This window comes from Astyanax mexicanus, chromosome 4 (genome assembly GCF_023375975.1).
Source record: "Astyanax mexicanus isolate ESR-SI-001 chromosome 4, AstMex3_surface, whole genome shotgun sequence".
NCBI classification, from domain to species: domain Eukaryota; kingdom Metazoa; phylum Chordata; class Actinopteri; order Characiformes; family Acestrorhamphidae; genus Astyanax; species Astyanax mexicanus.
In genome coordinates, this window is record NC_064411.1 from 13398845 (window position 1) to 13424832 (window position 25988).

At 36.8% G+C, this 25988-nt stretch overlaps 5 protein-coding genes across 8 annotated transcripts in view; 1 reads left to right on the top strand and 4 right to left on the bottom strand.

The window, feature by feature from the left end:
• LOC125801482 (zinc finger protein 239-like) overlaps window positions 1-25988 on the top strand; it is a 297730-nt gene that overhangs the window by 162700 nt on the left and 109042 nt on the right. The gene's annotated exons all lie outside the window — the stretch shown is intronic.
• The window catches only part of LOC125801120 (uncharacterized), a 103711-nt gene that overhangs the window by 64623 nt on the left and 13100 nt on the right, over window positions 1-25988 (bottom strand). The window lies entirely within an intron of this gene.
• The window catches only part of LOC111197414 (zinc finger protein 239-like), a 191982-nt gene that overhangs the window by 11259 nt on the left and 154735 nt on the right, over window positions 1-25988 (bottom strand). The window lies entirely within an intron of this gene.
• The window catches only part of LOC111188866 (zinc finger protein 585A-like), a 191980-nt gene that overhangs the window by 11259 nt on the left and 154733 nt on the right, over window positions 1-25988 (bottom strand). The window contains exon 1 of one of the 3 annotated variants that reach the window (XM_049477471.1): window positions 6317-6350. The exons of the other annotated variants lie outside the window; for them this stretch is intronic. The gene's annotated coding sequence lies outside the window, so the exon portion shown is untranslated. Of the gene's footprint in view, window positions 1-6316; window positions 6351-25988 lie in introns of those variants that run through there. 3 annotated transcript variants of the gene reach the window in all.
• Window positions 2351-25988, bottom strand: part of LOC125801311 (zinc finger protein 239-like) — a 42546-nt gene continuing 18908 nt past the window's right edge. Inside the window, exon 2 of the mRNA XM_049477829.1 lies at window positions 2351-4114. Coding sequence (XP_049333786.1) covers window positions 2913-3968 — 1056 coding nt within the window. The 5' untranslated portion in view covers window positions 3969-4114 and the 3' untranslated portion in view covers window positions 2351-2912. The remainder of the gene's footprint in view (window positions 4115-25988) is intronic.

The window sequence follows — 25988 nt, forward strand, 5'->3', positions numbered from 1 at the left end:
AAACAACTAAATTTAAGTTTAAGACCTGTGTAAATAAACGTTAAATCTGTTAGCTAGTAAACGCTAACAATTAAATAAACTGAGGTAAAATTTGAGGATAATTTACTCTTACTGAGGCAAATTAGCTTAAAACAGATAGTAATTTGTAGACTTGTTAGAATGGTGGCAATTAGTTCCTCCAAACCGTTTAAAAACCTTTCTAGGTCACAGAAAACAGAAAATAAATGCTCTTTCTCCTCAGAAACTTTGGGTACATTCAGTAGCTAGCTTAGCCAACACTAGGAAGCTAGCTAATTCAGCTTTTTCCTAACTTACCAAAAATCAGCCTTTAATTATACTAATTAAATCTGAATTAGTTTAATCTCATAAATTTACCCATAAATTATTCGTGCTTTTCTCAGTTTATTAAACAGTATAAGAGAAAGAGAGCTAATTCACTGCTAACTCTGTTAGCTGCTAACAGGCTAATGTTGACAGGAATCTGACAGGAGAGAATCTACTGCTGAATCAAAGCCTCATAAAGAGCAGGGGCCTCATTTATAAAGAGTGCGTACGCATAAAAAGAGGGCAGAAATGTGCGTAAGCAACATCTCACGCAAGAATTGTGATTTATAAAGAAATACTTGGTGTGAAAACGAGCGTACATTTAAGCAAGGTTTAAGGCATGCGTATGCCTTCAAAAGTGTGCGGAGAGAGCGGGAATTAGTGGCATCATGTGATAAAGTAGGGAATTGTTAGTAAATGCGCAAGCTTTTCTTCCTTCCGCATATTAGTTACCACATAAATCAAAATTAACAAAGGAAGATTAAGCATTACTTTACTTTATTTTTTACTTTATTACATATTTTTTTCTGCATGTATAGTTAAAATTATTTCTGTATCTTATTCTGTATTATATGTATATGTAGTGTTAATTTTCCACTAACTTGTATATTTCACTTTGTAGTTTATATCAGTTTTATTTGTATTATCTGTTTTATCTCACAGTTGTAAAATCTAAAAGGTGCTATATATATATATATATATATATATATATATATATATATATATATATATATATATTAGCCGGGGCTACATGAGGAATATGCGAGAGTGGCGTATCCCATACTGAGATACCGAATGAATGCTTGAAAGAGAATACAAATTACATTTAAGAAAAAAAATATGCAAGAAATAAAAAATAAATAAATACCGGCCGTAAAACACTGTTAAACTGCTTTGTTTGTACATTTAGCTAGGCTAACTACCAATAATAATGGTCAGTAAAACAGCAAACACTGTTGTTTGGACATTTAGTTAGGCTAGCTACCAATAATAAGTCAGTAAAACGGCAAATGCTACATTTATACATTTAGCTAGGCTAGCTACCAATAATAATGTTCAGTAAATCAGCAAACTGCATATTTGAACATTTAGCTAGCTAGCAAACAATAATAATAGTCATTAAAACAGCAAATGCTACATTTGTACATTTAGCTAGGCTAGCTAACAATAACAATAGACAGTAAAACAGGAAATGCTTTGTTTATACATTTGGTCAGTAAAATAGCAAATCCTGTATCGTGGCACGAGATCTCACGAGATTAAGACGTGACGATATTTCTCGTCAAGCTTAAACCTCTCACAGTTTAGTGTGGACTTTTTAAGATACAACACTGGCAACTGGCAACACAGTAGCAGCGAGTTTGGTGGTTGAGCAGTGAGCAGAAGAGGAAAATTCGGGGAATTTGCATAGAACAGAGGTCACGGGCGGACCGTGGTCCGGGTCCGGACCCAAACCTATTGAGAAGGGTTTAATTGTATACACGCTTTGCGGCGCAGTAAATCACAGACCAATCACGTGTGAGGTAATATCACCAACCACTCTCTTCAGTCAATCAGATCTGTGCAGACGTGGAAAAAATAAATAAATAAACACACCGCTCCTCACGCGGGATCGAACCCGTGTTGTCAGGGTCGCGGTCCCGCTGCTCCAGCTGTTGAATTGGGACATGGCCGTGAAAAAACGCCTTTATAAGGAGATAGTGAGCCTGGGCGAGAATGGGAACTAAAGTCACGCCGAGTGCGACAGAGAGACAGGCGAGGAATTTTGTATAACTGGATCATTCTGAATTCTAATTAAATACTCCTGGCATAGAAGATGCTTCTGCTACTTTTAACAGAGTGACAGACGGTAACAGAGTGACCAACAAGACTGTACTGTGCTTAAAACATGTTCTGTCTCTGTTTGCACTTCAAGCATAGTCTTAATATGACTGGTTATGCATAGTTACATTACAAGAGATTTAGGAGAAAAAAAACACAAACCATAGTCTTAATATAACTGGATATGACAATCTCAGGCCTATAGGTTTCATGTCAAACATGTGTTGAGAAAACACAATGAGACTGGAGATCTGCAATATAAAAGCCGTTAATTAAAACACACATGGGTAAATATAGAGGTGAAGTAATACAAAGATAATAGTTTGTACTGGATAAAAACAATTAAGAAACTACATTATTTGGATATTCTTAGTAACTTTGGAGATTAAAAAAACCATAAGCAACATTTAATATTCAATAAGGAAAAGATAAGAGAGTTTAAAACTTGAGTAATACAACACAACCAAATATCCCTCTATATCCCTCTATAGTAACAGATTTTTAATTGGACTGAACCATAGACAAACAAGAACACCAGCAGAGGGAGTGAATGAGCCTGTAACCTTACTGCGCAACAGTAACTAACCTAAAAACTGAGCTCTGTCTCACAAAGAATGTCCTGGAATATTCAAACATACAAGACATACAAACATAACATGGAATTCTATACACATCATCCCTGGATAAGAATAGTTTTGCTGAACCTGTAAAATCCATTGTTAAATACAGTTCATATTTGTTTCTGGTGGAATTTATGATTTGAGCTTTTAATTGCCATGGGACAAATTTGGGACATTTTTCTCTCCTGTGTGAATGCGCTGGTGACTTTTGAGATTACTCTGTTGATTAAAACTCTTCCCACAGTCTGAACAGTGATACGGTTTCTCTCCTGTGTGAATGCGCTGGTGTCGTTGGAGATTACTCTGTGCAGTAAAACTCTTCCTACAGTCTGAGCAGTAATATGGTTTCTCTCCTGTGTGAATGCGCTGATGTATTTTGAGATCACTCTGTGTAGTAAAACTCTTCCCACAGTCTGAGCAGTGATACGGTTTCTCTCCTGTGTGAATGCGCTGATGTATTTTGAGTTTACTCTGTGTAGTAAAACTCTTCCCACAGTCTGAGCAGTGATACGGTTTCTCTCCTGTGTGAATGCGCTGATGTATTTTGAGTTTACTCTGTGTAGTAAAACTCTTCCCACAGTCTGAGCAGTGATACGGTTTCTCTCCTGTGTGAATGCGCTGATGCCGTTTGACAGTCTCCAGTCGATTAAAGCTCTTCCCACAGTCTGAGCAGTAATACGATTTCTCTCCTGTGTGAATGCGCTGATGTATTTTGAGTTTACTCTGTGTAGTAAAACTCCCCCCACAGTCTGAGCAGTAATACGGTTTCTCTCCTGTGTGAATGCGCTGGTGGAGTTTGAGAGTACTCTGTTCAGTAAAACTCTTCCCACAGTCTGAGCAGTGATACAGTTTCTCTCCTGTGTGAATGTGCTGGTGTTTTTTGAGATCACTCTGTGTAGTAAAACTCTTCCCACAGTCCGAGCAGTGATGCGGTTTCTCTCCTGTGTGAATGCGCTGATGCCGTTTGACAGTCTCCAGTCGATTAAAGCTCTTCCCACAGTCTGAACAGTGATACGGTTTCTCTCCTGTGTGAATGCGCTGGTGTCGTTGGAGATGACTCTGTTGAGTAAAACTCTTCCCACAGTCTGAGCAGTGATACGGTTTCTCTCCTGTGTGAATGCGCTGGTGTTTTTTGAGATCACTCTGTTTAGTAAAACTCTTGACAGAGTGCTGATGTTTCTCCATGTTGGGACTTTGCTTCATTTGCCTTTTAAATGTAGCAAACTGTTTCTGCGTGTTCTGGAGATTCTTCAGGAAGGCTTCTGCTTCACCTCTTTCAGCAGTTTAACTTTGCTCTTAGTTAAATATCCTGGTTGTTGGTGATGAATTTCAGGAAAATATTTTCATTTCTGGAAAAAAAACACAGAAAAATGCCATTGAATATTAAAATAAAAGCAGGTCAATTAACTAAAGAGATTCTAAGTCATTCTAAGTGAGTGATGTTACCCTTTAATATGAAGCTTTGAGGTTCGAATCACATTGCCGATGCTTGATTCATTCTACATTGATCACGACAGATGATGTCCAAAGCTTTTTCCTTTAAACCAATTTATAAAAGTTTCCACACATTAACCAAATACATTAATCCAAATCAATGCTTCACAAACCTGATTTTTTTTTTAACAACTCCTGATAACAGTTCATTATTTTCCACCACACTGGCTTTAGGCCATAGGTCGGCAATAGGCGGCCCGCGGGCCAGATGCGGCCTGCAAGCAAGAAACATCTGGCCCGTGAGGTTGAACTATAATGAAAAAAAAAATCGGACTGTCCGTCTCAAAAATGCTCTTTATTTAGAAACTTAATTTTCCAAAACAGAAAAATTTATTAAAGATTTTTTGATAGGGCCACGGGCTGTTAGATAACTGCTAGCTTCTTTATTCTGTTATAATTTTTTTTATTTGTTTGTTTTTTTTTATTTAACAAACAGGTATATCATTAATAGCGCCCCCAATGGTCAGTCCACAGATTTCACCCACATCAGCCCACTTGAATGTCTGCTTGTCATTTTAAGAGCGCCCTCCCGCCACCGCGCCCGCCGATCCCCCACCCCCCACCAACCCCCCCCCCCCCCCGCCAAGTGCTTGTGGCCCGCCATATAATGGCTTGGAAAAAATCTGGCCCGCGGCCAAACTTAATTGCCGACCCCTGCTTTAGGCTAACAGTGATATGCGCTCCTGAGTTCAAGATGTGTTTTTTGGAAATCCAATAGATCCGATAACCCGACCGGGGCAGAAATAATTAATTATTAGGCAAAATATGCTTCAATACCCACTAAAAATGCACAGAAGAGTGACTACAACTGATATAAGAGCTCATTTTGCCAGTAATTTTTCTCAAAAATCCTTATATTTGCTTAAAACAGCACTTTTTCACGGAGCTGCATTCAAGTTCCTCTGGAGCTACGGGGGGCGCGGAGGGATAATTAATAAAAAAAAACATGCAGTTGTCTTGTTGGTGCAGGGAATTGTAGTAATAAATATAAATTTATGTAGTAATCAAAATAAAATCACAGCAAAATAATGACCTTTTTACTGTTACAACACATCAACCAACCTCCAACAGGAGTGTAAAACATAAGAGTCTCTTTTGTTTACTAAAGGTTAACACAATTATAACAATTTGTAAGAATTCATATTATTTGATGTAGTTATTTTTCAATTATTTTTGTAGTCTTTTTAACCTCTTACATAAATGTTTGTCTATTTTTGTCAAGTTGCTCAAAGTGTGATTCTTCTTCTTCTTATTATTATCAAATTCATGTTTTTGTTATTATTATTATTATTATTATTATTATTATTATTATTATCATCATTATTAAAGTATCAGCAAAAGAGCAGCTGGAGACTGTATTCCACAGTAATGGTTTAACTGGGATTTCTTAAAAACAGCGGGGCTAAAGATGTTGTAATTTGCTAATATTTGTGTTTGTTATTACAGTGAAATAGCAAGTTTTCTGTTAAATCAGTAAGCTAATAAATGTTACTTGTGAAATTCCTCTTCTTGCCTGAACTTTTCCTCACTATAATCACTAAATCTTTCAGTCTTACATTTAATATTTTACAAGTGGACTTTTATTTTGACGGGAGAGTCACATGACTTACCAGCAACTGTTGTGGTGGAACCGGATTAAGTAAAGGACAATGAACTAAACTAAACTAAACTAAACTAAACTAGTGTAACTAAGAAATGTGTAGAGACTGATCACACAAACTTAAAAAGGAATTTCCACAGAACTGATTTATCTCAGGTGTGTGTTAGTGATGTGGGGGAGGGAGGGCAGGAGTGTGAGGTTCCGTTATCCTGTGTATGATCTGTAAAGCCCCCCCATCCCCAGCTCCGCGACCCCCTACTGCAGACTGCTGAGCAGAGCTAGGAGAAGATCCAGTGCTGGTGGTGTAAATGCTGCACATGCTGAAGGTGCTGAAGGTGGTGTTGATGTGGGTGTAGGAGTGAATGTAGAACAGCGTGTTGAAAAGAGAGAGAGAGAGAGAGAGAGAGAGAGAGAGAGAGAGAGAGAGAGAGAGAGAGAGAGAGAAACTTCTCCGTACCTTCTGTAGTTCAGCTGATCCTGCTCTTCCTCCGCTCCAGCTACAGACCCCGGAAGCTCAGCGTCATCCGGGTTATGTAGAGCCCCGCCCCCTCCCCCGCTATATCACATTATACCCCATCACCGCTAGAGGGAGCCCGCGAGGGAGTCCTCAATGCATGGAGCTGAATGGAGCTAAACAGCTAAAACTCTCATTTAAAACACTGTAGAACTACTTCTCTGGAGTTTTCCTTTAATTTTACAAAGTAGAACAAAGTATTTCACTAAAATAGGAAAGAAAACGTACCTCTATATTTCCATTTTCTAAAACTAATGTTTTGTATTCAGTAGATTTACTAGCATTACTGCTACTGATGCTGGAGTTACACACAGAGCTCATTTAAATGGATTAAAACTGCAGTTTAAAAGCTTTAATAATTATCTCTGCGGTGATGCAACGTGTCTCATTTCTTTTATTGTTGAGATTGTGTAAATATGAATGAGAGTTTGTTTAAATGTTTTCTTCTTGTTGGTACTTACATAGATGAAAATAGTAATCTACTAAAATAAATAGGAAAACATTTAAATATAACTGGAACATACTTGGGTTGTGGGGGCTGCTGCTAAATGGTTGTTAGAATTGGGTTAACTGCACTTACATTAAACTCTAAAATTAAAGCAGCAATTGCAGTTCTGGACAGTATGCAGATCTCATTAGTCTTGATAATGAAAAGGTAGGACATTTTTCATGTTCTTTCTGTTTACAACTCACTCTGAGGAATTCTGAGCACTTCAGAGCACTGACTGGTGTGTCACGGGACCGTGTAGGGTACTACAATCAAAAGTGTTGCAGTACTGAATACTACATACTGGGCGGTGTGTAGTATGCAGTACATACTAGTGCAGTATGCAGTATAGTAGTATGCCATTTCGAATACAGCCTAGGACTGAGATAAAGTGAGCTATGGCTAGCTGCTCACTTTCTCTTATTATGGCTAGACACTGAAAGCAGGTTTTACCTCTTTGAAAACTTGAATGATCTTAATTTGTACATCCGAGTATCAATTAAAGACATTGAAGGTATTTTTTCTGAAAGAGAACCGCGTTTAGGTGTTGGCTAGCGTTCATGTTTGGTAATTATAACTAGAAAGCTAGCTAGCAGCCACAAAGTGAGCCTCTGAGATTATCAACGAATAAACGTATAATAATAAAAAACGTATCACCATAAATACATGATATACAAATAAACATATTCCATATTATCATACATCACATAAAACATTACTTATTACCATACAATATGAAAAGTGACTTTATAATATCGTAATTTATCACCACCATATCCACCACATCTTACCTCAGAAAGAGCTGAATAACTTTCCAGTTGCACAAGCTTCACTTTATTCTGTTCAATGAATCAGTAGGAGTCGAATCACAAGAATAACTAAACCTAACTGTTTTTAAAACTTCACATTTTACAATTTTATATCATAATAAATGTATGGTCAACATTTTCTAAATAAGACTAACCGAGTCTCCTAAATCTGAGTGACTTATAACTTTTGTACATTGTACATTGAGGTTGTTCTGAAGTGATGAATCAACCGAAGCTTCCTGACGTTGACAGCAGATTGATTCATTTCCAGCAATAACTTTTTTTTAAATATACAAAAAAAGAACAAAATAAAACAATAAATATAATGCACAAAAATGTGTTTTTATTTTAACAATTTAATTATATAAGTATTTCATTGTTGTACATAGATATGAACATCTGTGTGTGTAGTATGATGTGAGGTAGTGCAATTGGCTTAATAAATAAACACTTTTCCAAGGCAAAAACACAAGTGAACAACAGAATGAAAAATATGGAACAAAAAAGTTCAGATAGCAGAATAGTTTGTTGTTAAGGGTGAACTGAAATGGACTTAGGGTGTAGTGAATCATGATAACAAATACAAACATTTGTTGAATAGCCCACCTCTGTTTTCCCCAGCATTCTGAAATACAGCGCTGTTAGCTAATGCTCCCAACAGACCACAATGCTAGTGATAGGGGCATAGCTTAACCCATACAAAAAAAATCACTATTTTTACACCATTAACAACAAACTCAAAGTAGCTCCACACTTCACTGGTAGAATTCCAAGGATGATGACATTTAAAGCAAGGCAGTGAGAACTTTAAAAGTACACAGATAGTTTATTAAAAACACTGTTTATACACACAGTGCCTACAGATAGTTTATTAAAACACTCTTATACACACAGTTCCTTCAGATAGTTTATTAAAAACACTGTTTATACACACAGTGCCTACAGATAGTTTATTAAAAACACTGTTTATACACACAGTTCCTACTGATAGTTTATTAAAAACACTGTTTATACACACAGTTCCTACTGATAGTTTATTAAAAACACTGTTTATACACACAGTGCCTACAGATAGTTTATTAAAGCACTTTTATACACACAGTTCCTACTGATAGTTTATTAAAAACACTGTTTATACACACAGTACCTTCAGATAGTTTATTAAAAACACTGTTTATACACACAGTACCTTCAGATAGTTTATTAAAAACACTGTTTATACACAGTTCCTACAGATAGTTTATTAAAAACACTGTTTATACACACAGTGCCTACAGATTAGTTTATTGAAGCACTTTTATACACACAGTTCCTTGTCGTAGTTAAGCCAGGAAAGGTCTGATGACAAGCACGAATGAATAGGTAGGAAAGGGGAATAGATTGGAAAATTAATGTCGGGGAAATGCATAACTTTCCAGTTGTTGCTGAAAATATCTCTATAATATCATTTTTAAGCATTTCTTGTCAGTTGACTTATTGTGGCTTGACTAGCTGAAGGTATTGTGTATATAAACTATCTGTGTATATAAACTATCGCACTGTATTTCGGAATGTTGGGGGAGATCGGAGGTGGGCTATTCAACAAAAGTTTATACTCGTTATTGACTACAAATCAAGTCCATGTATATAACTTCTCCCCTAAACTAAAAAGGAGAAAACAGGGGACGAAAAAACAGATTTTGGGTCAGATTAGAACTGGATTTGTATGTGAAAAGACATTTTTAAGGCCTTATGCCTCTGTAAAAGCTGGGCTGTCAATAGAACAAATAACGCCTCCCTCATAGGAAATGTTTACGATGATTGGAAGGCGCTTAATTAGCTGATCAGTACATTGTGTGGAACGATGAGCTTCTCCATATCTTCTGTCAAAAGGAGAGTGGTGTTGCTTCCCACAGAGACTCCAACCACCACAATCCCTCTTCTGTTTTTTTCTCAGGTTTCTGCAAGTAAAAATATTTTTTCCAGTTTTCACCATTAGACAGTTGAATACCGAAAAATTACAGTATTTCTCATTTGTCAATATTTCCTGGGACAGCACGGAAGAAATGACACTTTAATGTAATCTAAAGTAATCAGTGTACATCTTGTATAACAATGTGAATTTGCTTTGCCCTTGAAACAACTCAACACACAACCATAACAACATTAACACCACCTCCTTTAAACAGCTGCAGTAATAATTTACCTCACAATATTCAGATGTGTAATTTCTGTAAGCTGCAAGAGGGCAAGTTCTGCCAGCGCTGCCTCTCTCCACAGCGCCACCTCGTGGTGCTTTCCCTCTTCTTCTAAGATCAGTTCACCAACAGGAACAGGCTCTACTCTAGTGGCTTGCATCCGGGTTGAAATTAGCTATGAAAAACATAGTGTTAAATAATGCTGTGAAAATACACTATAACCATACGGGGGACTAATTTTGTGGTACCACTTTAAAATAAGACTACCTTTATAAAGGGTTTATAAATGGTTTACAATTAGTTTATTAATGGTTACTAATTAGGATGTAAATGTCTTAAAAATCATTAATAGTCAGTTATAACACATACATAGAAAGGGCAACAATGACCTGTTATGAAATAATGAACCCACAGCCATCTATATTGTTGCCCTTTCTATATATGTGTTATAACTGATTATTAATGATTTTAAAGCATTTACAACCTAATTAGTAAGCATTAATAAACTAATTGTAAACCATTTATAAACCCTTTATAAAGTCTTATTTTAAAGTGGTACCAATTTTGTTTTGTGGAAGAATGTGTTTAATTTACCCTTAACCATTTTATACACAGTCAAGTCAGAATATTATGACCAGCTCCATACACCATACACCTATGACCATACACTCACTGAGCATCTTTTTAGCTCCGCTGATCATAAAGGACACTCTGTATTCCTGTATCTGTTTCTCTGTGTACTTTATTATTAAGTTTGCTTGGAAAAGTCAACTTACTGTTCTTCGTAATCTTCTTCTTATTATTATCTTATTCTGCGCTCAAAATTTAATCACTATCTCCTCCTACAGCTTGTGACGTAGAAATACTAAATTTAGCAGTATCGTAGGACCTATACCCGATTAGGTTGCTTGTGCTTTTTAAGCGATATATCGTACGTTTTTCGTAAAAACTTCGTAAACGTGCACCTTTTTTCCCCATAGGAAATGAATAGGGGACAACTTTGAACATCCACATAGGTCACAATTTTTGAGATATGAAGACAAAAATCGGACGTTCTTTACGGAAATTTCGACGATTTGACGTTTTCGTACAATTGTCGTACGAAGTTTCCCCATAGGAATGAATGGGGGGGCCTTTCTCTCCCCTGCTCCTCCAGTACTGTGTGTGTTTGGAGGAGCTGCTGTATGGAGCAGATACTGATCAAAAGTTTGGACACCCCGGCACCCCAGCCAGGGCTTAGCAACCAGTTAGCAACACCTTAGCAACCACCTGGAAAACATTAGCAACTGCATGGCAACCACTTTAGAAATGATAGCAACTGCCTAGCAATCAAATAGCAACAGTTTAGCAACCACCTGAAAGACGTTAGCAACTGCCTAGCAACCACTGAGCAATCATATGGAGTTTGTTAGCAACTGCCTAGCAACCATGTGGAATATGTTAGCAACTGCCTAGCAACCACAAAAGAAATGATAGCAACTGCCTGTCAACCGATAGCAACAGCTTAGCAACCACCTGGAAAACGTTAGCAACTACCAAGCAACCACTTAGCAACCACTTTAGAAATGATAGCAACCGCCTAGCAACCAGTTAGTAATCAAAAGTTTTTAGATTTCAGCATTTAACCAAACGTTTTTGGATTTAAGCATTTAACCAAATATTTTTGGATTTAAGCATTTAACCAAAGGTTTTTAGATTTTAGCATTTTATCTAAAGTTTTAGCATTTAACCAAACATTTTTAGATTTAAGTGTTAAAATCCTCCACATGTGTCTAGGAAGAAAAATATGGAGAACATAACACATGGCTATCCTAAGTCAAAGAGCCAGCAGAGTTTAAGTAAGAAAGAGGAGAACAGGCAGTAAATAGCGGTACAAAAATCTGATTTAATTTTAGCTTCCCACCACTCACTTGCACATACAACAAACCATGGCAGTATTTACATTATTTACATATGCTGTATAAAACAACAAAGAAAGTACCACTCTGGGAAATGTAAACTATGGACGGTGCTACAGAAAAGAACACAACAAAACATAACCATATTAAACTACCTAAAGCCAAATTAAGTACAAAAAGAATATAAAGAAAAGATACTCCCTAACTAATAACCTAAATACAAGGGGTAGCACCCGCCCTCTTACCTAGGGACCGATACAAACAACTCCTACATGATGTAAAAATGTACAGGTGCACCTATTTTACCTGTTTGCATACCCAGGTGGTACAGAGTTGTCTTTTAGCCAAAAAGAGGGATTAAGTTAACCACATCAGAGAAGTAATACAATAAAATTAGGCTACAAGAGCGCATTGGCCTTAAAGCATACCCCATGGTTCTCTCTCTCTGTCGGCCATCTTGGTTCAGGTCCTTTTGTAGTCTCCACCCACAACTCTCTCCCATGGCTCACCTGAGAGAGAGAGAGCGAGAGATAGAGAGAGAGAGATACTGCACGTAAGCATTTAACCAAAAGTTTTTGGTTTTCAGCATTTACCCAAAAGTTTTTGAATTTTACCATTTAACCAAAAGTTTTTGGACTACTTCTCAGCCAAAGTATTTGTATTCCACAATTTAACCAAGGTTTTGGGCTTTAGAATTCAACCAAATTTGCTCAATTGCTTCATCAGTAAAAAATATTTTAATTCCAATTTAGTCAAAGAAACATTTTTACTGATTATAATGTTGCATAAAGGGGATTGGAAAAAGAACAGATAAAGGTAATATATAAGATGTAAACAATATAGGTAAGATTGTGATATCAAGACTTACATATTCTTATGTATTCTTAAGTATTATAAAAATGAAATAGAAATTATGAATTTCAAGATAAAGCGCCACCTACTGTACCCACCCAGAGAGCATAGACAACTGTACTTTTAAATACTGTGCATAGTATTTTGATTGTCAGTTGCAGCCATAATTATTCTGATCAGCTCAGATATTTTGTTTTGATGCAGGAACACGAAGCCTTTTTTGTGTTGCTGCTCTCAGTTCTCTGTGTAGCCATGTGTTGGGGTTGTTGCTTTGTCTTGAGCCACATAGGTTAGGAGATGATAAGGAGATTCTGAGACTTCTGGTGGACTTTGGTAGTTCACTGGTGCTTGGCAGGGTTCTCCGTGCAGTCTCTCGACTGTCCATTGTGGCTGTTGGGGTGTTGTTGTCCCTCAAACAGAAGTACAGACAAAAAATGGTTCATTTGTGATTAAAAGTAATTCCATAAATGTTGTTCTAAGACACTATAGACACATATCAAACCCACTCCAACGCCCTTGATAGCAACAACCGCGATGTCCACCACTTGCCAGCCCTCTGCCTGGGAAACCAGGAGTTTGGTGATACATTTCACTCGGATGGGAGACTCCTTTTTGTAGGGCGTCATCGGCCGTGAAAACATTCTGTGTAAAGAAAAGAGCACAAACATACAAAATAACATGTTTATGCTGTTTAATTCATTATGTTTCACTTAATTTATTGTATTACCCATGATTTAACGGTTCATATTGAAATATTTTATTAAACTATATATTATTAAACTGTTTTTTGGACTAAGTGGGGCTATTTTGCTGTTATTGTTCTGTTGTGTAACGCTTAGCACTGATTAAATATTACATAATAAAAAATAATATGAAAATAATTAAAATAGATATTTTTTTTACTTAGCAGCACTTGTGTCCCCATTTTAAAGTGTCTGGGTGGAAACAACACCACGCATCTCTACCAAGCAATTAAAAAAGATATATTTTTATCTATTTTCATATTATTTAAATAGTACCAAGCGTTACATATACAGAACAATAACAGCACAATAGCCCCACAAAACCCAAAACAGTTTAATATTATGGTTTATTCTCCCAACCAATCAACAAATAAAATATTTGCATATGAACAGTTGAATCATGGGTAATACAATAAGGTGAAACATAACAAATATTTTATATTTAGTCCGTTGTGCTCTTTTGTTTGCACAGAATGTTTTCACAGTCGACGACTCTCTACTAAAAGGAGTCTCCCATCCGGGTGAAATGCATCACCAAACTCCTGGTGCCCCGGGCAGAGGACCAACAGTTGGTGGACGGTGCGGTTTTTGGGATGTCAATCAGACACATTCCTAAGTGATTACTTATTGGATAGAAAATGCTGTGTGGTAATCTGAAATTCTGTGCTGAGTATTTGTTTATAAACAGTCTGACACTCTTCTGAGGTAGAAATCAGACAAAGAATAAATCTGCTCTGGGAAGTCATTGATTCTGACCCACCTGAAGATGAAGGCAGGGGAGAAAAAATAAAAAAATTCCCGCACCAACCGCGCCGTCTGCGTCCTTAATAAAAACTTTTAAGAAGCAGGGAATGGCGAATAGTTTTATACAGTGCATGTGATAATGTGGTTTACAAATCAGACATTAAAGATAATGAACGTGTAGCATAAACTATTATTTATATCGTCTCGTTGCTGTGTGCATCTGTAACAAAACATTTATAGGAACTATTAAAATAAAGAAATAGATTTGTGAGCCTGTACATACATAAGTGTAAATCATCCAATACAGTGTTGGACGAAATTTATATCACACTATCGTTTGTTTTGTTACAAACAGTATAAAAGCTACTGCCTGTGGCTAAATGGTGGAATGCCAATACTTTTGGCTGATTGAGCTGTGTGCAAAAACTTTTGGTTAAATGCTAATATCCAAATACTTTTGAATAAATGGTGGTGCAGCACAGATATGCATCTTTATGGTTTAGTATAGCTTCAGCCCAGCAGTGTAAACTCTTAAAAGCAGAAACTGTTATGATCATAAACCACAAGCACATGTCTTTCTGAAAAATGCCAATTATAAAAAAATACTTTCATAGGGTTTAAAAGGGCTGATAAAAACCTTTAGAAAAACACTGCAAAACACCACAAAACCAGCAGAAAAATATAAAAACCATAGAATATTTGTTTTAGCAGGAAAGGATAGTAAGCTTAAATGAATGTGTTTAAATTCAAAAGACAGGTATAAAAACAATTAAACACATTTTATTTTGAATTAGTTTAAACACATTATTAGTTCGCCCCCCCCCCCCCCCCCCAAAAAAAAACCCTAACAGAACATGCTAAGAAATATTACAATCTGAACACAAAAACTTGTCAAATTACCACATTATGGTTCATTAAAAAGTGGGGTTTCAATGTTTAAAATGACCTCCCCTTCCCTCACAACAGCTACTTTTAACGTCACCACTCCACACAGTGGCGGGAACGCTGAACTCCTCCATGGTGTCACTGAGGAAAACAGTCTCATCGCCTTTTGTGGAGATTCCCACAATCTCCATCTCCACTGTGATCTTCAGTGACTCTGGTTCCTGTAACACAGAACATGCTGATAGGAGTAAGTTTTAGCAGTCTACATTCTTTTCTGGTACAACAGCACAACAATAAAGTGTTAAACTACGGCACTGTAGTTATTAGTAGTGATGGGTCAGACTCTTAGCCGGCTCTTTCAAATAAACAACATGCGCTGACTTCAGAGAGTGAGCCAATATATATATATAAATATAAACGTATAAATTAAAGTTTTACGATGATACATATAAACCACAGTAGAAGACAACATTAAAATATACATTAAGGAAGAAAACTAATGATAGAAATAGTGAAATACTAACAAGAGGCAACAGTGAAAGCTCCTCATAAACTCTTACAGTTTTTAGGCATTTCTTATTCTTAGCAGTCTCTAAAGGATTTCAAAAGGGGAATAAACTCCAGTAAGAAGATATCAAATCAAGTATTTACAATCATGATAGTAGTATTTACTCAATAAAATAATAATATTAATAATATACTTAAAATCAAGATCAGTGTATGAAAAAAAAACATATATATCACCAAGGTTCATATTTACAGAGATTTTAGTTTTCTTTAAAAAGAAAGAAGAAAAGTCTTGCCAGAATTAAGATACAATGGAACATAAAAAAAGATGATTCACGTTCTGATTGACAAAAAGAGCATTCAACATTGAAGTGCTTGATCTACCCACACCTTACACACATGATCTCACATAAACTGTGTTTTGTAGCAACATCAGCTCCCTCTTCCACAACAGGGCAGATCATAACAGAAACCAATCAAACCCTCAAACATGAGCTCCTTTTTATGTCAATCTTTGCTAAAGTTTTCAAGAAACATCACCTGGATGCTTGTTTTTTTTTTATTTGCACAATTATTTTTTATTTTGTTGAGTGACACTTTGTTGATGGTGTTCAGTGCTGTTTATTTCACTGTATAGAGTTGCACATTTGAAAATAGTATACACATTTACATTGGACCTGTTTGTTTACTTGAGATTACTTTGTTTTTTGTATTTCATTATTTATTTTTATAAAAATAAAGCCATATAAATAATATATATTTTATATAATATATGTTTCAACTCTATTAATTAATTGTACACATAATTTGGTAATAAATTGAATTAAGCAACCAAAAAATATAAGGAGCTACTTGGAAGCCGAAAGAGCCGGCTCTTCTTATACCTCTTTTCCACCAAAAAGTGCTGGTGCCGGAGTCGGTTCCAGGGAACCTTTTAAGAACCGGCCCATGTTTCCACTGCTCTAAGGAGTCACTCACTAAATATGTAAATGTGGTTTGATTTGTTACAAACAGCAGAGATGTAGTAATGATTCAGGACATTCAAGGCAGAAATTAAAAATGATGCAGTTCTAGCATACAGTTTTTATATACATTTTTGCAGTCTCATGGCTCAGTACATCTGTAACAAAAAAAATTCTAGGAACTATTAAAATCAATAAATACTTTTTTTTTTTTACTTTAAATACATTTATGAAGCCTATACCTATGTAAGAAGTGTAAATCATCCTTTACACACAATAAATTTCTTCATTTCTGTATTGGTATTAAGAACTTTATATAAGGTGTATGGCTATACATATGCCTATTGGGTTCTGTCTTTTCTTCTCAAATTAATGCACTGAACTGACGCAGCTCTCTGTAATGAATGTCAGTCGGTAACAGATGCTGTAAATACTAAATGCCTCTTAAGAATATTTTTTAGTTGGAGGACCATTGCTGTCTTAGAACTCCAGGCCAATATTTAATAAAAATATATTCGTTTAAAAATTACAAAAACATTATTGGAGACAATCAGTGATTTTAAATTATTGAATTATTGTCCAGCCTTAAGTATTATGTATATATTATGTACATAATACTTAAGGCTGGACAATAATTCATATTCAATATACATATCAGTGGTGTGCAGTAAGGCCTCTAAGGCCTTCTAAGGGCTGACCAAATGTGCATGTAAATAATTACTTATTTTTTTATCAGGATGTATATAATTATTGCAAGTGTAAGCATTTATTTTATAGATTAACGAAAAAACAGCAACTAATTCAAAGCATTAGCCTGTGTTTTTCGTTGCTATAGGACTGTATGATTGACAGCGGTACTGACCAATCAAAGCTCATTAAACAGTCTTCTGCTCACGTGTCCGCGGACCCTTCTCCTGATTTTGAGAAGGGTGTAGTAATGAGTCTATTAGAAAAGTCTTAGGACAATCTAACCAATAAGACTCATGCTTTTCACTCCGGGGGCGGGGCCATGGCTGCCTAGCCCCTTCTCTGCGCTCGGATGAAGGGGTCAGGCTACGCGCATTGATTAGTAGTAAAACGGAGAGCGCATGCTGGATTAATTAAATATTTAGCTAACTATCATGGAAATAAGACAGATATTGTGTCATATTATATTAAAAAGCCTTTTTAAAGGCTGCCCTTCAACGTGAAACTAAGTAATATGCCGTGTGACTGGTGATTTTTGTGTGTACTTAATGTTTTGGCTGCTCTGGCGTCCTGTAGAGATACAAATGAGTGATATTTGTTAAACGCCTGTACTTGTAGGAACATTAAGCATTTATTGTTGGGTCTATTGTATGCTTTTGTAGTTTGTAGCTGTATTTGTGGACTGTTTATGTGTATTAAGTTCATTGGAACTACTGGTCTGAATCTTCAGGTCTGGAACTTAAGCTGGTTCTCTGGCTCTATAGCAGTGGTCTCAATCTTATTCTATCTGGGGGCCGCTGTAGGTAGAGACTGGGTGAGGCTGGGCCGCACACGACAAGAACACGTATTTTTATTCAACACATTCTGCCATGCCAGGTGTTCTGTCGAGTGATGCTACCCATCGATACGGGCTTTCTACACTGTAAAAAAAATCCTTTTTGTTTCAACTTAAAAAAGTTAGTGTCCATGCTGCCTTAAAATTTTAAGTTAAGTAAAATTAGAAAGCCCAGTTTTTAAAACTTTGCATAAAGGTTACAAAGATTAAATTAATTAGTTAAGTGAAAACGTTTTTTGTTGCTTGAATGTAAATTCTCGAGTTAAAGTAACTAGTTGACAATTTAATTCAAATAGAATTGTATTGTTGTATGAACTAGACATCAAATCAGTTCTACTAAAATTACTTAGTTTAACCAACTTTTTCCCCTTTTAATACCAATTGAATTCCTTTGTTCACTAAACATGATTTTGACTTCTTTCAAATAGAATTATGTAGTCAATGTAATGTGTCCACTATTTAGTTCTACTAAAATTACTTAGTTTAACCAGCTTTATCACTTTAATATCAATTGAATACCTTTGATCATTTAACATGATTTTTGACTCTCTTAATTCAATTCTCTAGCACAGACTTCCCTTTATCTGAAAACATACCTAATTGACATACGGTTTATACAACATCTTCCAAATAGTTTAACAATTTGTTACAAACACTATTTTATGTAAAGTTACTGAAAAAGCAATTCAACTACAACACTTTCAGAAGTTTAATAAACAAGGAAAAACAGCCTGCTCAGTCCAATCCAAAATAAATTATTAAATTATAAAACACAAATTGTAAGAAAGTTACTAGTTAAATTTAGCTAATGTACAAGTCATAAGCAGAATTGCAGAAGTGCAGCACATTGTTTAAGAATCTGCCACTACTATGAATTTTTCTGATGGAAAATAATATTAATGCATTGCCAATTTAGAAAAATCAATTACCCCACCCACACTAGAAGGGTGAATAAAATATTTATCATACCACTCAGCCCTACTTTCACCTAAATTGGTTGAAAATTTTTTTATCAAGTTGTGCAGCAGTGTAGAGCTAAAACTCTTTATCTGAAACAACAAAAATAATAACTACAAGCATGTTTGCTCAAACAGGAACCATGAATACCAGAAATCAACTTACATAGTATCCTGAATACAGTCCAACAGACCTTGCAGAATAAATTCTTACATTATGGAACTTGGCAATTATACTTTGTTAAAGAAAAAAAGTAAAGAAGTCAAGAGTGGCCAAATGAGATTGAATAATACATCTATTAGCACCTTAGTTCTAACTAAATAAAATATTACAACACATAACCTAAATATAAGCTACGGGAGGTATGGATAGCTAAGAAAAATATGACCATTTAAAATAAATAAATAAATAAAAAATAAGCCTGTAAATTTCTCTATAATGAATCCCTTCAAACCACTCTGAACGACCTATTTACACCTGATCAATTCAATTATATAGAACTTTGCATGTAGTCTTTAACATTTCAGAAAAAAAATATTATGCTCAGTTTAAGCACATGTATGTTTCAGATAAACACAGCACACTCTTGGGATATCCACTGACTGCTTTACCACCTACAGAGTTTTACACAAGAGTCTGTTTCTGAGTCCGTGAACCCTAGCAGAACACTGTTCACCTCCAATGTTCATTAAAACCTTCTGAATGACCTCGAAGGTGTAGCGCAGTTCCTTGGGGTAGTCAATATTAAGTGCGAATAACAGACCAACAAGCATAGCTACCGCATGGGGGAAGTCAGTAATGCCATTCAGGATGATCTGCTCTTCCAGTACCACTGAAAAGTCAATGACGTCCTCCTCTTCTTGTATCAGCAAGACACCAATACTTACTCCTTTTGCCATCTGCTCCTCACTCTCTGTAGTCTACAAGTGAGAAAAGAAAAATGAAAGAGTTAACTACTAAATTAGTGATGGACAATCAATCTAGCAGGCAGTAATTTTACACACACACACACGCACACACACACACAATTAAATAAATGTTTAAAAATAAGAATATCTTTGAAAGTTACTTTGATTCAGTAATTCAGTTAAAAAGGTGAATCTCATATATAGATGTATTGCACACAGAGTGATCTATTTAAAGCGTTTATTCATTTTATTATTGATGATTATGGCTCACAGCCAACGAAACCCAAAAATCAGTGTATCAGAAAATTAGAATATTATATAAGACCAATTGGTACTTTCTGCAGTGTGGGCACTGTGCCAAGTCCTGCTGGAAAAATTAAATCTGCATCTCCATAAAAGTTGTCAGCAGATTTTCCAGGAAACACTGCACTGATTTTAGACTTGATAATAAAACACAGTGGATCAACACCAGCAGATGACATGCATCTCTAAACCATCACTGATCATCAGTAAATTTTACATTTCATTTGTAAATCAAGGGAGCAGAGTCTGGAGGAAGAGTGGAGAGACACAGTCCAAACTGCTCGAGGTCTAGTGTGAAGTTTCCACCAATCAGTGGTTGTTTGGAGAGACATGTCATCTGCTGGTGTTGATCCACTGGGATTTATTGTCAAGTCTTAAGTCAGTGCAGTTTTTTTCCCACAAAATCTTACAGCACTTCATGCTTCCCTCTGCTGACAACTTTTATGGAGATGCGGATTTCATTTTCCAGCAGGACTGGAAACTGAGCACACTGCTCACACTGCCAAAAGTATCAATTGGTCTTATACAATATTCTAATTTTCTGATACACTGATGTTTGTAAGCCAAAATCATCAACAATAAAATAAAATATAGCCGCAAGCGGCAATCTGCGGGTTCAAGCACCAAGTGGCACAATGGTGCCTACTGGAGCATTGAATGGTGATGTGTAAGAAGGTCTAATATGATTGGGGATGCCCTGTCACATTTAGAAATGATCAATTTTTTCACCTGTTATTAATGTTGAGCAGAGGCCTTTCAACATGACACTTAAATTTACATGCAAATCCATTGAAGTTTGTAGGATATTCATCAAGTGAGTTAGAACCAGTAAAAAGGTGTCTACATGTTATTGGTATTGATCAGGTGGCTTCAACCAGAATGTTCACAAAGTGGTATTCAGATTGCCCTTTTGACCTTTGCAGAACAAGCTGAAATGTTTGACCAAACAAGTTTAAATTAACACAAAGGAGTGCATTGTCTGATATGACATGTAATTACAAAGTTATTCTAAATCTAGTTCTGAATTAAATGGCGCTTCATCAAGCAAAACCTGGCACAATGGTGCCTACTAGAGCATAGGATGATGTGTAAGAAGGTCTAACATAATTGGAGACATTCTGTCACATTTAGAAATTATCAAAAGTCTTTCACCTGTTATTAATGTTGAGAAGAGGCACAAAGGAGTGCATGTTCTGATGTGTCATGTAATGTCAAGTTATTCTTAATCTAGTTCTGTATTAAATGGCGCTTCATCAGAGTGATATTGCACAGAGGTCTTTAACATTGTGAGATTACAGCAAATACTGCAATTATAGCAATTTAGGTTAAAAATTCCAAGGACGCACAGATTGCTTGATGCCTGGACACTATTGTATGTGAAATTTTCACAAATGTTTTAATGAATCTTAACCTAGAGACTCTACAGTGTGCAACAAGACTGAAATGGAGGTGATAGGCCAAATATCCAGAGAGTAGTTTCAATATAGCTATTTTCAAACAATTAGCAATTATGAATGAACAAAGCACTTTTTAAACATAGTTATATTGACAAATTTGTCAGAGCCACTGTACTAAATATGGCAAAAACAATTAGATGTCAAAATAGTACAGTAGGATTGACAAACACTAGTTTTTTTGGAACAGCGCCCCCCAGTGGCCGGATTGTTTCAGCACTTTGCAGGTCACTACAGCGTCTCCACCTGAACATAACTGCCAAATATCATCCAGATTGGGCAACATTCAGCCTGCCAAAATGTCTACTGAATGCTGATTGGCTGATGGTGTTCAGCCATGTTGATTGATAAAGTTGCCCTTTGAACATCCTTTAGAGGCTGTATGATAGATTCTGCCTGCAAAGTTTCAGCTTGCTAGGTTGCACGGTTGCTGAGAAACAGTGTTCCAAATTTAACTGTTGAAGTGAATGGGGCATATATCCGGAAGGACTAATTTGCATATGGCGGCCATATTGTTTACATATTTAAACTTTTTCTTATTGAATATTGAAGCTCATGCTCTCACGAGTATTTTGATACCACACATGCTAGAATTGTTAAAAATTCCTAGGACTAGTTCGCAAAAGAATGTTTTGCACATTATGCAAATTAGAAAAAAATATAAGTAGACGGAAGTGCATGGTCCAAATTGGAAAGTTGTAGGTATTGACCCAAGGAATCCAGCAAAAGGAAAAAAATGAATTTCCTTGTTTATAGCGCCACCACTTGACCAATCGGTGCCATTTTTGTTGTCCACCGAGATGCACTGATACTACATCTACCTACCAAGTTTCATTTCTCTATGACTTACGGTTTAGGCTGCACAAGTGGTTTTTCAGGAGAAAAAGAATAATAATAATAAGAAGAAGAAGAAGAAGAAGAAAAATCTTAGCAAAAACAATAGGGTTCTACGCACTTTCGGTGCTTGAACCCTAATTATTATCTCGACGCCCATTGAGCCTAGGGTCACCAAATTCGGATATGTATTTTGGAATGACTACTAGGATCACCACACCGAATGTGGTGACTAAGACCTTGATTTCTATTTTTCCCAATTAAAGAGTGTGATTAATTACATTCTGAAATGTCAAATTTAATGCATCAAAAAATCATATCTCAGCCCCCTTTGATCCTGTTGTGGCCAAATTTGCATATGTTGGTCATACTGATGACCTGTTCAACGTATCTAAAGTTGGTGGTCCTAAGACCTTGCTTTCTATTTTTCCCAATTAAAAAGACTGTTTTAATTAAAATCCCAAAGTCATGTGGTACATAAAATGGCCGCCCTGGGCCTGCTGATGAAATGTGGTGTGGTTCTGGCTGGCTCTGCCCAACTTGGTGGTTAGGATCATGGTTAGGGTAGAGTCCCAATGATTCATCAAAGACACCTTGGGACTTGGCCACGCCCCCTGGGGTTAGGACTTTTATCACCAGAGTGTCATCAGGACACTTTGGGACCTAGCCTCTCCCACTCCAAGTCACTCCCCCACACTGAGGGAGGAGTCGGGGACTTGTGGTAGTCCCTAGGTGTGAATGAAATTCAGCCAGGATTCCTGCCCCTAGAGAGCAATACCCCAACACATTCGGACAACACGTCGGTCATTCCAATGAATGGGAAAAGTTAGGATCCAAGGTCCAGTAAAGTCATCCACCCATTGGTCATTCCAGCCCATTCATTTCGTAACAGCTCTGTGATCTGTGTGGCAAAACAGTTTAAGGCAATGTCCTTATTTTATTACACAGTACTATAACCTACTAATAGTTCCAATAGTTTATAATGAAGCCCCTGAAGATATTGAATTTTAAGCCATAGTGTGTCATATGTCTGGGATTTTAACAGGGTTAAATGAAATATCATTAAATTGTTCATAGGCCAAAATTCTTGAACAGTGAGGCAACGGCCTGAGGAGGCCAACAATTGGAGACTGCCTGGGTGTCAAAATAAGACTGCATTACAAAGGGAGTACAATGCCAACAACAGCACATGACTTGCATACCTAAATCATGTCTGCTCTGTTATTATTGAAATCATGTTAATTGAAGGAACTCTATACTGTTTACAACAATTCAAAAGATAAATTACCGTGGGCAATCAATATTTATAAGTTCTATTCACTGCTCAGAGAACAAAAGGATTGAATTAGATTTTATGAGGGTGCTATAAGTATAAGAAAATCTGATAATTTACAGCCATGCTATTGCATTGACTCTAATTATTGCATGTTTTTACTACTTTTTAAGCATCAAGAGCTCATAGCTCAGGACGTTTAATACCCTCCCAGTGCACCCGTATGTTTTCAACAACATTATTCTAAATAAATACAATTTCACTAAACATACCTGCTGAAATATATCCATGTATATAATGAAATGAATATTCATTAAAATATATATATGTTATGCATGTTGTATATGTCGCAGCCACTGAAGGATGCATGCTTGAGGCCATTGGTGAGGTGCAGCTGCAACTGCAGCAATAAACTGGAGAGAGGGGCAGAAATCTTCCAACACCACTGGAAGAGGATCTGGAAGAAAATGTACTTCCCCTCCAGTGTGCAGAGGATTTTGAGGGCCTAGTGTGAGGGAAAATCAACATTTACTTCATGTATTCATAATCAATTACACTGATTATTCATTCAATCAGTATTATTACTCCCTGTAACAGAGTTGATTACTGTATTCTTGTATTACACTATATTCTTGTATTTTATCATTGAGTGTTATGTGAACTTATATTCTCTGATAAGGCCATTCATTCAGACTTAAGGGCAAAGATTATAAAAGCAGAGGTCTGCCTGGAAACGAGCGGGTCATAGCAAATGGAGTTTTCTGATTTATGCATTATTCTCTCCTAAAGGAATGGAAATCAAGTTTTGCCTGGAAACTGTTTTGTCATAGTAAATAGAGCTTTCTGATTTATGAATTATTCTTGACTTTTGCTTATTCGTGCATTTTCGGTTCCTCTTTTCAAGAGAACATCTGTTCAGCATCCTTCCTCCTGTAGGCACGAGGCATGTACAAAAGTGCGAGTCAAGAGAGACTTGGGGCTCTCTGACTTCCTCATCTGCTATCGCTTGCTTGCTTGTATTCTTGCTTTTGCAACTTCAATAATAAAAACCTATTTTTTGGCATCCCGGCTCGTTGACTGTCTTTGTCGATTTCCACGACAAATTGGCGTCCCTGGGTGGGCTGCTCGTGCACCGGGACCTCTGGACCCTGCAAGAAAAGCGGAGGACGCTCTTGGGTTAAAAAAAAGAAACCCAACCTTAGAACCTCAACTGTTTTTTAGAGGAAAAGGCGTTTTCTCTGGGGGTCGAGGGGTGTCCGGGGCCGCTGCAGCCGCACCACGTGTGAGTATATTTTTATATCTTTCTTCGTCTGGTTTGAGCCCCCTGGCACACAGTCTGAGTTGATGTGAAGAGGTTAGAGGCAAAAGGAGGAACCTGTAATTTTTTTTGGTGCTGTGTGTTTGCCTCAATCCAAGATTTGGGGCATAGCCCAGAAAAAACTGGTTCCTGGGGGGCCGGATAACCCGCCTTTGTATGACGATATTTAAAGGTTAAAGATTTTTTCCCCTGGTTTTTTGTGAGAAAACGGAGGGCACAGTTTGACGGGGCTGTGAGCACATAGGCACAGCGATAGAGTCGCGAACCTGCTGGTGAAGAAAAATGGATCGATCCCTCATCTGTGTGTTGAGAGCGGGGGGTTTCGGGCCAGAGGGGAAACTTTGTTAAAGTACATTTTTCTAAGGGGAAATGAACGGGGATGCCGAAAGACAAGTGTCTTATAAATTTTTTTGCTATCTAAATTTTTTTTTGGCTTTGCTCCGCACCGCTTCCGTTCTTTTCTCACTTCTAAATTTTTCTGTCTGGTTTTTATCCTCTCGTCTTTTCCTGTTTAGAGTGAGTGAAACAGAAGTGTGTGCGACAGTGCGACTGACAGAGAGGAAAAGAAAAGGGTGTACGAGTGTCTGTTAAAGGGATTAAAAGTGTACCTGTGAGTGTGAAAGTGTGCGGGTCCAGTTTTCCTGAGAGAGAAACAGAAAATGTGTATCTTGTGTTGGCGGAGAGAAAGAATGTGTGTGTGGCAGTGAGTGAGAAAGTGTATGGCAGCGAATTAAAGAGTGTGTGTAAGAAAGGGTGAGTGAAACAGAAGTGTGTGCGTATGTGTTGGAGTGTGTGTGAAACTGTGTGAGAGCGGGGCTGATTGAGTGTACGAAGTCGTGAGTGACAACGAAATAGGAATGGATGAGTCCCACTGCAGGGGAGGAGTCCAAGGTGAAGTAGGTGGAGTTGGTCCAGCCTATTGGTTTTAGACTGAGAGGTTGGTTATTTGTGAATTAACGCTTGTGAGATATCATAGAAAATA